The following is a 13413-nucleotide window of genomic DNA, read 5'->3' on the forward strand; positions in this document are numbered from 1 at the left end:
AAAAGTGTGTTGGGAACACATGCAGATCTCTGGTGACAAAAGGCAGATTTTTTTAATCAACAAAATTTTGTAGCACAGCCCAGGCTTAGAACTGGCCTTCATTGTTGTAGTTAATTGGAATGAGAGCAGAAGCCATATTCCCATGCAACAGGATTAATGGACTGATCACATTAGCATCTCGTGATGAATTGGAATTCACCACCACCCATCTAGTTTGAGTGCCAGCAACAGTTGAGCTGCAGCTCTCTTTCTTTGTAGTGTATGTGGTGGGTTAAAGTACCCAGTAGGTTAAACAGTGCATCTTTATGCATCAGTGATTTTCCTTTGGAGACAAAATTTGTGTTATAGCTTAAGTTAAAGATGTGTGAACACAGCCCTGGTTATATTTGATGTTAGAGGAACATTCTTCTTTGAGGAGGAAGAGTTTACATTTAATGCCAAATGATGCAATTTTAAATGTAGTGTATCCTCTAGTTGCATTTAACTTTGGATTTGCTGGCTTTCTGAATGTCATCCCAATTAAGATGGAAAAGGTCAGTGATCTGACTCCGCTCTGAGATTTCATTTTGTATTTGCACTGTTAGCTTTTTTATCTTTCACAGAGAGCTTAGTTCCAAAGAACGCTTCCCCTTTGCCAAAATTCCACATGATCTTGCCTTCAAGGAAATGCATACCATTTTTAGCAGGCTAGGATAGCAGGCTAGGATAGCCTTTTTTAAAAGCAGATTTCTCCTAACAGTAATTTTAACACATGAAATGTGAACACAAACAAATTAGTCCTAGTTCAATTTATAATAGCTGTATTTCACTCATGCTTATTTGTGATGAAATTCAGTGTTTGTGCTTTTTTTGGGGGATTAGTCATTTGCTCTTTGAAGCTTATGGTATGTCAAGCAGCAAGGGCGTGCACGTGCAAATTAAAGCAAATAATTTGCATCTTGCTGATTACTCCTTGCTTGATTTGACAGTTATAGACTTTTTCTTAATTCATGCTATAATATTTGTTTTTTAAAAAATAAATTAGACAATGTCTCACTGCAACATTCTGTCAATAGAAATTTTTGCACAATAATTTGTACTGTAACGCCTTTTTATTTTCTGGTTGTTGTTGAAGTTACTTTATGCATACAATAGCAGAAGAGTATCACTAAAACAAGTCTTAATTGACAACATATTTTCAATAAAATACATTAGATTTTGTTCCTTACCTCACTTCCACTGCAGGGTAGCATGTATATAAATATATAGCTGACCACTGGAGTGTGTTTTTCTTCTCTCCTGGTTTTGTTAGAACTGTTCCTTTCATTCAGATATTTTTAGGAATAAGGTGAGGAAGAGGATGGAGTTGTTGAATTGTTTCATACAATGACTGCTGTATTCTCTGCCCCATTTCTGGTCCCATTTAAGATCTACTCTCTGTAATGGGGGGAGGGTTCCAGAGAGATTGCGCAAAATCAAAAATGTCACTTGAGTTTTAGGGATGCTGTGTTTTGGACTTCGGGAAATTCGAATACTTGTTGGACATTTGCAGGAGGGCGAAGCAGGGATTGCAAATAACCAAAAGTAGTTCTTCATTGCAGATTCAGAATTCACACTGGATTTTATCATATATTGCTTCTGTCTAATTCTCAAGTTATTCTTGTTTTACAGTATAGCTTAGTCTTTTTTTTTTTTTTTTCCTAGCACTTGCCCTTTTTTTTTTTTTTTTTTTTTTTTTATGGTCTTGGCAGACCCATCCTTTTAGCTCCCTGTTTGAGCACATAAAATCATGGATGCTGTGTATAAGATAGTCTTCTCATGGCCGTCATGTGAGTAAAAATGCTGCAAACTTACTAACCAAACTTGTAATTGGTTAGACCCATTTTGAGTGATTTAAGAAACTATACTGCAGCATCAAAATTCAGCTGTGATTTAATCTGCTTTCCACTGACTTTCTACTGCTAAACATAAATACCAAGTTTTAAAAATCACTGCAGGTTGAAAGAAGTCTGGAAGGACATAGTCATTGCTGCTCATCAGCTTTGGTGTTACTTTTCTATCATGCTATGAGCTCATTTGTTGTTTAAAAAAGTGTATTTTCATTTCTTCATAGAATCATTTAGGTTGGAAAAGATCTTTAAGATCATTAACTCCATTAACCCAGTACTGCCAAGTCCACCGCTGAACAATGTTGGGGTTTTGTGGGTTTTTTTCCAGGGAGTTATTTCTTTAGAAATACTAAATCATAGCTCAGAATATATTAAATTCTTGACTAGTTCATGCCTTATCATCTGCACAGCATGTAAACACTAGGTTTTAAACATTCTTTGGTAAGATAAAGTGAAACAAAAAGTAATTGAGAATCCTCATGTTTGTGGTGAAACCCTTTCCAAAACAAACTTTTTATTTGCAACTCTTCTCCCAGTAATATGGCTTATTAATTGGGAAGCCTATTTCTTTGTTAAAATGGGTAGTATTAAAACAGACTTTGCCAGCACAGCTGTGTGAAGGAGTGATAAAGCTATGTGCTGAAGGATGTTCATGTATTGTCAGATGTGGTGGAATTCAGTTCCATCCTCCAGGGTCCCTAAGAAAAACACTCACACCTTGTATGTGAATGAATGTTGTAATAATGCTACAAAATAGGTGCTTAAACATCTAGTCAATGTGGAAGCTAAGTATTTTTTGTAAATTACTCTTGCTTGTTTCTTGTCATCTCTAAAATAATTTGCGTTCTTCTCCCTTTCTTATATAGTAATATACAACTGTACTGTGAAATTATCACAGATAATTCCAGTGGTTACAAGTACTGTGATTGGCTGCACTGACTATAAATTTTTCAGGTCACATAATTTTTTTTTGTGTTGGGACAGTATGTTTGTTTGGAAATTGCTGTTCTCTTGTTACGTTTTACAATAATGTTGGCACAGCAGATATCTCAGTTATGTAACTCAGATATGTAACAGTTTTGGACATTGCATTGTTGCATAGTTTTAGCACTATTACTGTGCTTTAAATCTACCGCAGCTATATAACTTTTAAGGGGGGAGGGTTGGAGTTTGCTGTCATTTTCACTACAACATTAATGAGAATTAAATTGTGGAAGGGAAAGAAACCCTGTGATAGACTAGTGCATTATGGAAGATGGCTTGTGCAAAGTAAGTGTCCGTTGCATAAATTTCCTTGCAAGTGTATGCTGTGTCCCTGCAGGGATATACACACTTACTTTGTTGACTGTTGTACTATCTACAGATTCTTAAGCAGGTACTGATCAGTATGATTCATTTGCCGCTTCCATTTAGGCTGGAATTTGGCAAGTGCTTTAAACTGGCAAAAGTAAGCCCTGCCACCAGAACAAGGGCCTTTGCTGCCTGCACCATCGTTTTTTCCTGGTGTTGACATAGGATTTGTGTGACTGTGTGATGAGGTAATCAAAAAAGCCAGTGTATTTAACTCTGATCAGTTTCCCACAAACTGACAACGCAAAGGGCCTGGGACAAGCAACAGAGGTAAGAAATCTTTGAGTTTAGCAGAAGCAGTAAGGAGGATCCATCAGGGTGGTCTGTCTTTGCATTTGATGAATCTGATGTTTTAGCTGGACTAGCATATAGTAAGATTAGGATGTTTACGGAAGCTGTCTTTAGCAATCTGTAAGCACAGGTTTTTCTTCGTTCTTAGAAGAAAAGAAAAAGGGAAAAAAAGGTTGTCTCACAAAATAGAAAAGGGGGGGGCAAAGATCTCAAACTTTTCTGTTGTAAGACAATTAAATCTAGATATGCAAGGCAGACTTAATGCTGATGGATTCTATTAGAGCTGGTCGAAAATGTTCATGTAGTAGTGTTGGTTTTTCAGAATCAAGTTCAGGCAAGTTTAAACTGAGGGCATGTTTGAGCCTGATACAAGCTGGAAAGAAGCTTTTAGTATGATGTTATTATTTTTTTATTTTTTTATTTTTTTTTAAATATTCATTGCTGAATTGTTATGTTCCCTATTGCCTTTTTGTATCAATGGATTAGGAGTCTCCATGATTTTCATATTTTCTTATCTATGTGCACCCTGCAACATCTGCTGGATTTTATATCCATCATGGCCTCTGCTACAGTTTGCTTCAGTCATACCTGTAGCTTGGATAATGCAATTCCTTCCCACTTGTACATTAAAGTATATGTAGAGGTTTTTCTCTGCAAAGTTTTTCATAGTGATTCTTTCTCCAGAGATTTTTAATTCTGGTTATTTATCAGTAGTAGCTCATGGCTTGTTCTAAGCATTGAGGTAGACCTAGAGTCAGTTCCAGCTGCAGTTGAAGTGACTCTTTTCCTTGGACAACCTAGAGCAGCTTACATTGGAACAGTGCTAGGCAGGATATGTCTGAGGAAGTCTTTTTTACTCTGGAAAAGCTTCCCTTTCAAAAAAAAGAATTAATGTCAAGAGACGCAAGACCTATTTTCATTGTCAGTCTTTAAAAAGTAATCTGTATTGGATGATTCCTTCACGAAATAAAGATACAGAAATTACTGTGTCCGTTTATTGTATATGTTTTGGGGTGGGAGCTTTTATCCTTTCATGCTGATGAGGAGAAATTGAAATTCAAAACAAATAAAGAAAATAGAAATTAGATTTGGATTTATTTGTTTTTTTTAATCGTTTCATGACACCAATTCAGGTTAGATGCGTTTTTACAATGAATATCTGCCCTCCCTTGAAAATGCAAAGGTGAAGCATCAGTTCATTAAACAGGCAGTGTCTTCATAGGAACTCCCTGCTGACACAAGGTGCTGTTGATGTGAGCGTAACTCCTGTCAGAATTAAGAGCTGGGTGTGTTAGGGAAGTGGGAGCTGTTAGTGTGTGTATGTGAGAATTGTTCTTTGGCATTTATAAGCAAGAGCTTTCCTTGACCTTTCAAGAAAAAAGAACCCCTTGCCTACTGCATTATTTATCACAGTGCAGCTTTTACTCTTTCAGGAGAGTAATACTGACGGGTATTTTATACATATAGACTGGTAATTGGAACTGGTTAAGGAAAAATACTGATTCTTCAGCTACAAATATTTTATAGGGAGTTTTGGTTAAACTTTTATCTCTTGCCAAGCAAGGAATGTATAATCACAAAGAAACAGTAAACCTTACTGCTAGCAGCAAGCAGAGCATTTCTCTGCAGCTGTGAATACCCTTTGTTGAAAATCCTTTCATTGCCTGCTTGAGATTGCAGGGTTGAACTGGTGTCCCTCTGAAGGAGGGAATGCTTTGGCTAGAGTATAGAAGGCTTGTCTAAAGTGTGTGCCTCATGTTTCTGCTGTTGGAACTATTACCTATAAATATGTGTGTATCTCTATAAAGTATGTATTTGAGACCAGAAATTTGAAGCTGAGGTTTCCTTATAGCATAGAGTACCTTACAGGGGGCTGGGAGAAAAGTACTTTCTGACTCCTTTTCATTACAGCACTACCCACACAATACCAACACCAAAATCTAAAGATGGTCCTGAAACAGAGATTTGAAGCTGGGCTTTCAGCATGTTAAACTAGCTTCCTCTAAGTATAAGGCAGTTCAGGGTATGAAAGTGTGACTATGAGAGGAGTGTTGCACCTGGCTCTCTTTTTCTTATTGTGGCTGTAAGATTTTAAAAGTTGTTGATTTATTTTGTGCATTAATTGAGTCACTTCATAATCTTGAAACTTTTGCAGGCAGGACAGTGAAACTGATTCCTGTCCAATTGTTCCGACTGTGTGACGGCAAATACACAGACAATAGTTGTCCTCATGAATTTTTAGGATAGCTTTACTGAATGTTTCTTTTTTCCCTCCCTTCAGATTTGTCACGGAACAGACTGTCAGAGCTTCCAGCAGAAGCATGTCACTTCGTCTCCCTCGAGAGTCTTAATTTGTACCAGAACTGCATTCGGTATATCCCAGAGGCTGTTTTGAACTTGCAGTCTTTAACATTTCTAAATATCAGGTAACAATTGTCTTAGTCTACTGATGTTAAAGCAATATTTCTAGGTTTATAAATTTTGATGCATCCATAAGTAATGCTAACATGGTATGTAATCATCTTGTTGTTATACTGTATGTCATTGAATCAAAGCAACCTGAACCAGTCTTGCCCACTTCGGTGGATCAGGGAACATGAGGATTAAGCAGTAGCTTATAGAACTGGGGTATAAGAAGAAAGCTTATTCCAACTTAAAGGGCTCACAAAATAAATTCCAGTAGTTTTCATGTGAAATACAGGCATGTAGACTGAAAAGAGGTGATAGGGCTTTTGTATAGTCTTTACAATTAAACTCTCAGCAGCTGAATAAGGCTTGTGCGATTTCTCTGTACCTTCACTGTGCTGGTGGCTTTTAAAGATGTGTCTCAAGCATTAACACTTCTCTGTCAGCATTAAAAGTTAATTGCTGCAACTTAGCCTGTTGATGAAATTCAACTGGGTACAGCATCCTCCATTTGTAGAAGGTCTTTTAAGAGGTGTGGGAATTCCCTTGTCACAAATTGGCAGTGCTATCAACCAAGAACAACTTCAGGCTGTTTCCTTCTGGTCTTATGCTTTTGACAATTTAGTATACTTAACGTTTCTTGATGATGGTGAGAATTGTAGTAATAGGATATGAATCAGGTATGGGTTTCCTATTGCTATGATCTCTAGTAGATGCAGTCCAATTATTATCCTTTTGAAAGCTGCTGTTGGTTCACCTACTGCTCAGAACTTTTTTTATTGCTTTAATAGCAGGGAAATCTGGGTTTCAAGCATGAAAGAAGTATAGCAGCATGTTTTGCTAAATGTCAACATCTGATCAAAGCCTTATTTAAGATTCTAGTAACTTTCTTTCAAATCATCCAGTCACTGCTCCTTGTTATGTTTTATTTTTAAAGGGAATCTTTCTGTTCTACAATCCATGCTCACCCTGCCTGATTCTCATCTGAGGTTATGGTTCAGTCATGTGACCACGTATTTGCTTTAATAGTAGTTTATTATGAAATGTCCAAGCCTGGGTTTTGGAATAGTGAAATCCATCATACGAAGGTTTTTGATCCACATGACTTAGTTAGAAATATATTTTAAAAATTCAGTAAGTAATGACTTTATGGCATTTTGCATGTGCTGACCTGCAGTACTTACTACCTATCAGAAGGACTTTTGCACTTTGTTCAAACATACTCATTTGTGACAGAGGGTGACAGGTTATCAGAAGCATCTGAAAGGGCATGAAAATATCATATTCCCCAGCACTGAGTTCGAAAGCATCTGATCAGTCTTGGTACTTGATATTCAGAGTTTGTTCACATATAACTGGATAAAGCAAGTAATAAAGAACGATTTAATGGAATGACTTTCACGGTAACTATATAAAAACTGAGTTGATAATTGGAGTGTGCTTTTTGTATGCATCTTTCGTTGCATTAAAATGTGAGGTGATTTCTCAGTAGAGTTCTGATTTGTTTTCTTTCTGTCCAAAAAGTCGAAATCAGCTTTCAACATTGCCAGTACACCTCTGTAGTCTACCACTAAAAGTCTTGATAGCAAGTAATAATAAGTTGGTTTCAATACCTGAAGAAATTGGACAGCTCAGACAGCTGACAGAGCTTGTGAGTATACAGTTATTTTTTAACTATTACTCTTCAATCTTTAGTTTTTAATCGATGTGTTGAATGGGTTCAGAGGTGCTTCAGAATAAATCAGTTTTTTAAACTGATCAAAATAATGCAGTAATTAGGATGCTCTCCAGGCATGTGCAAGATCAACATCCTGTTTTTCATTCTGCTGAGAACTTTGTGATTGTAAACCAGTCACTCGTATGCAATGGCAAGTTAATTAAGTCTGCTCTTAGCCTAAGGGAGATTTCTATCTGCCATAATATCTCTTAACTATGTTCTGACTTTTTATAGAGGTGTTAGAAAAGAGTTTGAAATACTCTGAGATTTTAAAAAAAAAAATATGTGAGGAAAATATGCCTTGTACTGGAGAGCAAATGATCCATGTCAATTTAACTAACAGTCTTCCCTAGTTTTGAAAGGAAGGCTGGATGGAATTAGAGCTCTTGGTGCATTTGTTTGTGGTAAGAAGCTTTTATACAGCAAGTGGTGCTGTCTCAAATAATGTGGAATAACTTGAACGAGGTAACTTGAAATAACCAGAATGCTTAATCTTTTAAAGCTTTTATTTCCCCATGTATTTAACATGAGAATAATGCTTCATATCAGCAATGATATTTAATGAATATAAGGATCTTAGGCGTTACATAAATAGTTGTTTCTTTCAGTCCCTAAAGCGCTACATATTTTAGTTAACAGAGTATTACTAGTCAGTGGTAACTCATTCTTTACTCTTGCTTTGTAGGATGTGAGTTGTAATGAAATACAGACAATACCTCCACAGATTGGCAATCTGGAATCCTTGCGGGACCTAAATGTCAGAAGAAATAATTTGGTGCGTTTACCTGAAGGTGAGATGAAGGCTGTCAGTTATAACAGCAGAAACATCAAGTACTACTTTATTTTCCGTATCTTTTTCTTCCCCTGAGAGCTAGAAGCAGTGTACTTAATTATTTTGTAAAACACATATTTTTATACTTTTGCTTTTTTAAAATACTCTTTTAATCTGCCGAATTGTCTGTTTATTTTTCTATCTCCAGAGCTTGCTGAGTTGCCTTTGATTCGCTTAGATTTCTCCTGCAATAAAATAACAACAATACCAGTTTGCTACAGGAACCTCAGACATCTGCAGACCATCATGTTAGAGAACAACCCTCTCCAGTCACCCCCTGCACAGGTAAACTGCAGCTAGGAATTCAAATGCCTAGTTCAGCTAAAAAGAGCAGAACGAATGTAAAAGCTGAAGGATACAAACTTTACAAACCTTATTTAAGAACAAGAGGACTTTAAATTTTGTATTGTCTAAAAGTGTTAAATATACAGCATAGCTTGAAAAATCCCTTTTTCTTCTCTTACTGTATTAGTAGTCTCACCTATGGGATATTGCTAAGAATTCCACTGTTAGCATTGTACTAATGTTAGCTGAACATGTCTGCTTTCAGTGCAGGAGAGAGGAAGCTGTGTTAGGCAAGACTGATTTTGTGCCACTCAAGTGTCAGAATTTTCACTGAGGCCTCAGTGCTGCTGGTTCACTTTGCAGCAGAGTGCTCAAGTTAGCCTTTGAGCTACAAACTGCAACATGGTTAGTGACTAATTTGATTTTTAAAGTGGGTATGTAAGCCCTTGACTATTACAGGTTCCACTGTGAGCTGCTGCTTCTGAGTCAAGAGTGAAACTTGCTAGGACCTGTAGTTTCAGTGGGGTTTTGCCTCCCTTTTGAAAGCAAAGACAGCTGTTACTGGCTTCATTCACTTTAAATTTGAGCTTGCTTTGGCAGTCTGCCACTGCCATTCAGAGCTGGCCATGGGTGGGATGCATCTGTTCTGATGCCAAGGGTATAAATTCTAGTATTTGTAAATGCTTATGTCTTGTTTGCATGACGAAATTTCAGCATCCGGCTGACAAAGTTGCATGCAGAGCAGATGTACCTGGAGGACAGCTTCCATTTGTCTATCATGGGCGTTCTGTGATGCTCCACTATAGCTGTTTCTCTAAAATGCAGTGAGATTAGAAGAAAAGATGTATTGGTTGACATAAATGTGCTCGTTTATTATTCTCAACTACAGGTTAAATGTCTGTAGAGTACTTTGAAAATGTATTGTCAAATTACAGTTATGTAATCTTTAAATTTGTTGGTTTTTTTTTTTCAAAGATATGTATAAAAGGAAAAATTCACATATTTAAATACCTGAACATAGAGGCATGCAAGATAGCTCCGGACTTGCCTGATTATGATAGGAGACCCATGGGATTTGGATCTTGGTAAGTTTGGCACAATGCAAGTTCCTAGTTTTGATGATGATGATCAGGAAAATTTTGTCAGTCACCAGAGTTTTTAAAATAAATAGATCCAAGAATTATTCTTTGGTAAGTGCATTGATGGGGGTGGCTTTGAAGAATATAATTTGTGTTGTCTCATGGTGCATTCTAGCAAGGTACCACTGTGTAAGAAGTGAGGAGCAGTTCAGAAAACCTGGGCAATATCATATGAAAGGCAGTGTTAGAGTTGATACACAGTAAAAAAAGAGTGTTGGTATCTTCACAGTACAGGGGGTGTGCTCTTGTGGTGTTAACAGGCGTGTTCAGTTTATAAGATCTTAATATTTTCCACATACTTACTGAAGTATATCCCTGCTGTGATTTTTAACCTTTTGTACAGAATTTTTTAACTGCTGTGCTCAAACTGCAGGTGTAAGTGGTAATCTCCACCCCATTAGTAAACTGTTATTTTTGGCAAGCTTTCACTTGGCACTGTTGCTTAGCATTGTAACACAAATAATGCAACAGTCAGCCATATCAGCTGCTAAATTAAGATGTCTAGAGAAAAATAGGAGTTAAGATTTATTTCTGTCACTTGATATAGAAGAAAAGGGAGTCAGTGAAGTATGAAACTTAAATATATATGAAAATTACCTCAGTCATCTTGGAAAGTGGTAATAAGGTGTGGAGGAGTAAGTTGCTAAGGGATGTACCGCTGTTTTAGCAGCAATAAAACACAAATCAGAGGGCCTCACAATAAATCATCATGAGTCAGATTTGTGAAGAAGAATTTGCATGAGGGACTGACAGAGGGATTCCTCATCAGCACTGGATGTTTTAAATTATTTTTCTAGATGAGGTCAACATATGAGCATTTTTGAGTGTTACTCAGTTTCCTAGAGTATAAGCTGTTGCAGATGGTTTCTGCATGATACCGAAGATACTGTCCTATTACTGAAAGGGAGTGTCTGCTCTAAGTGAAAGGGAAAGGCTCTAAGTGATGAAATGTCACAATCTGTTTATCTCTAGCATAATTTGTTTATTTTTTTAAGAGAAGGTCCAACAAAATCAGTGGGCTGTGTGCTTACTAATGTCCATAGTTGTATATTACTATGGAAGTTTTCATTAATTACTGTTGTGAAATGAGAAGAATTAATGTATTTTAATCTTAGCTTGGGATTATGAATGTAAAAAACAAGTACAGAAATGGTTGAGGATGCTTTCTCTAGAGTTGCTTCCAGATTTAGCTGTATGAAATGAGCTTCAGCTGGCTTTCCTTTGGCTGTATTTCCATCCCCAAGAGGCCATAAGAGCTGGTGATAGAATTATTTGTTGTTACGGTGCTGTTTAGGGCATTTAGTGTTGCAGGTGGTTCTTCCTGTCTTCATGTGCCTATGGAAGAACTGTCCGTGGATTAGAGTACACATTAGGAGAAAATGGCAGAAAGACCCAGAGGAAGAGAGGATCCCAAATTATCTTATTCTTCTGGTTCTTGGGATGAGAAAAAAGCATTCAGCTACAATACAGTTAATATTTCTGGCAAGTCACAAGAGCTTTATTTTTGTTATCTTCAAGGGTGACCAGCAGAAATAAGATACCAGTCAGTACACCTAGACTTTGTTGCTGTTTTATCTTATAAGCTAGGTAAAATACTATGGAGGTTAAGAATCCAAAACTGAATGTGGAGATTCTTAAAGTTTAAGGAAGTTTGAGTTGTGCTGTGAGTTCACTCTTGATCAAAGATTTTTTAATAGCAAAGTTGTTAATATTGCTAATAAGACAAGATACTCTAAAACATTATGGCAGAAGGTGTGGTTTGGAGGTTCTAGTGCAGCTAATTATTTGTTTTAGCCTTGTCAAATTACATCAAACTGTTTTACCAGAGTGAAATATTTTCTGTTACAATCCTTTTCTAAACACAAGCTATGTGGAATTTGTCTTGCAGCAGGTTTTGATCTGCTGCAGTCAGTCCCTCGTGCAACACTTCAGGTTAGTGCTGAAGTGAACGTGATTGAGAGGAGGCAGAACTGCTGAAGCTGTGCAGTAATTCGTTTGGCACTGAGGCAGGCTGGTACAGTCTGGAATTAGAAGGTTTAAAATACGAAGTATTCGTGCACAAACCAGTGTAGTGGATATTCTGGGACTTGCACAACTGTTTGTTCTTTCAGGAGGTAAAAATAGGTGGTTTAGTGTGGCTTTGAAGGCATGTCTTTGAAATCTTGTCAAGTATTGTCTTTCCTTTAGCAGCTGACCTTATGAGTTGTTTAGCTTCTTGTCCTTTGATTTCAGACCTTATATTACTTCCTGGGTAAGTCATAGTTGCCCCAAAATGCTCTGATCTATCCAAATGCCTAAATGTTGTTCCTTGTAGCTGGTTGGTTGAGGGGGAATAACGATCTTAAGTCTTAGCAGATTTCAGGATGGCTGCTGTATGATTATAAACATGTAAAGTGTGCAGCATTGAATAAGCTGGTTTTAGGTGTGAGAGCTGGGGAGAGAGAAAACAGCTTTCATGTTAAAAAGGAGAAGAGTCCTGGAAACAGTGATCATGCATTATTGAGCCTCCCGATAACCTTAGTGTTAGATGCTTTTCAAAATCTGTATTTGAAAAGGAAGGCTAAAAGCAGAAAATTTGTATCAACATACTTCCCCATTTTGGGGGGAGGTAGCCAAGCAGTCGCTTTGATGCTCTTCGATTTGCAATAATTGTTCAACTTACAAACAGGGTTCTGAGGACATTCTGAAAATATCAGTGCATTTAAAATGGAATTATACTGCAGATGGATTTTTCTTTTCTCTGACCTGTGTTTTAAATCCAGTGTTTAAGTACTGTGAACTGTTAGCATAAGTATTGTTCTGTTGTCAGTGATTCAAGTTAATAGTTCTTTAACTGCATTGGGCAATTTCATGGTCATTCTTTTTCCTTCAGCACCCAAAAGAAGGGAGTTGGTTTTTCTTTCCTCTTTTTTTCTTTAAAGGGGTTTACTATGCAGATGACCTTTCTGATCAAATACAGGGCTATAAAGGTGTAACTCTTGCATTAATCAAAATTCCATGCAGATACAAAGGCTTGTCTTTTGGTGTAGCAGATGCATAGTCTTAACATTTCTCATCTGTAGCCCTCTATCCTTCCTCCTTTTTGTTGCTATTTTGTGTCTATCTGAAAATAAAAATACCCAAAATAATAGTCACTGTTCTACAAAGTCCTATGCACGCATACAGTGCCGCAATAATAATAATAATAATTGAACATAAGTATTTCCTTAAAGGGAGATTTTAGAGGGAGCAACAACTTGAGAGTAATACCAGTGAGAAAATGACTTGCAATTTACTTGTTATGGGGTGAAGCGATTAGCTTCCTGAAATTCATTCTTCCTTGTGTATTATGTAGTAATTACTGCTGTAGTTCTCCCTGGGGCATCGAGTGCCAGCAGGACAGTTGAGCCATTGTGAAATGCCATCTGCAGTGGATCAGACAAGTCCCATTGTCTCTTACTGCAGCTATCTGCGGCAGTTGCCAGACTTGACATCTGTGATGGCTGTGCTGCTGAATTATGTTGTTTCTAAGCCCAGAAACTTAGA

At 37.1% G+C, this 13413-nt stretch overlaps 1 protein-coding gene across 18 annotated transcripts in view; it reads left to right on the plus strand.

Moving 5' to 3' along the window:
• The window catches only part of LRCH3 (leucine rich repeats and calponin homology domain containing 3), a 68157-nt gene that overhangs the window by 22527 nt on the left and 32217 nt on the right, over positions 1-13413 (plus strand). For all 18 annotated transcript variants that reach the window (XM_037406792.1, XM_037406800.1, XM_037406803.1 and 15 more), the window contains exons 2-6: positions 5791-5935; positions 7440-7566; positions 8318-8423; positions 8613-8749; positions 9725-9834. In XM_037406792.1, coding sequence (XP_037262689.1) covers positions 5791-5935; positions 7440-7566; positions 8318-8423; positions 8613-8749; positions 9725-9834 — 625 coding nt within the window. The remainder of the gene's footprint in view (positions 1-5790; positions 5936-7439; positions 7567-8317; positions 8424-8612; positions 8750-9724; positions 9835-13413) is intronic.

Source organism: Falco rusticolus, chromosome 13 (genome assembly GCF_015220075.1).
Source record: "Falco rusticolus isolate bFalRus1 chromosome 13, bFalRus1.pri, whole genome shotgun sequence".
NCBI classification, from domain to species: Eukaryota; Metazoa; Chordata; class Aves; order Falconiformes; family Falconidae; genus Falco; species Falco rusticolus.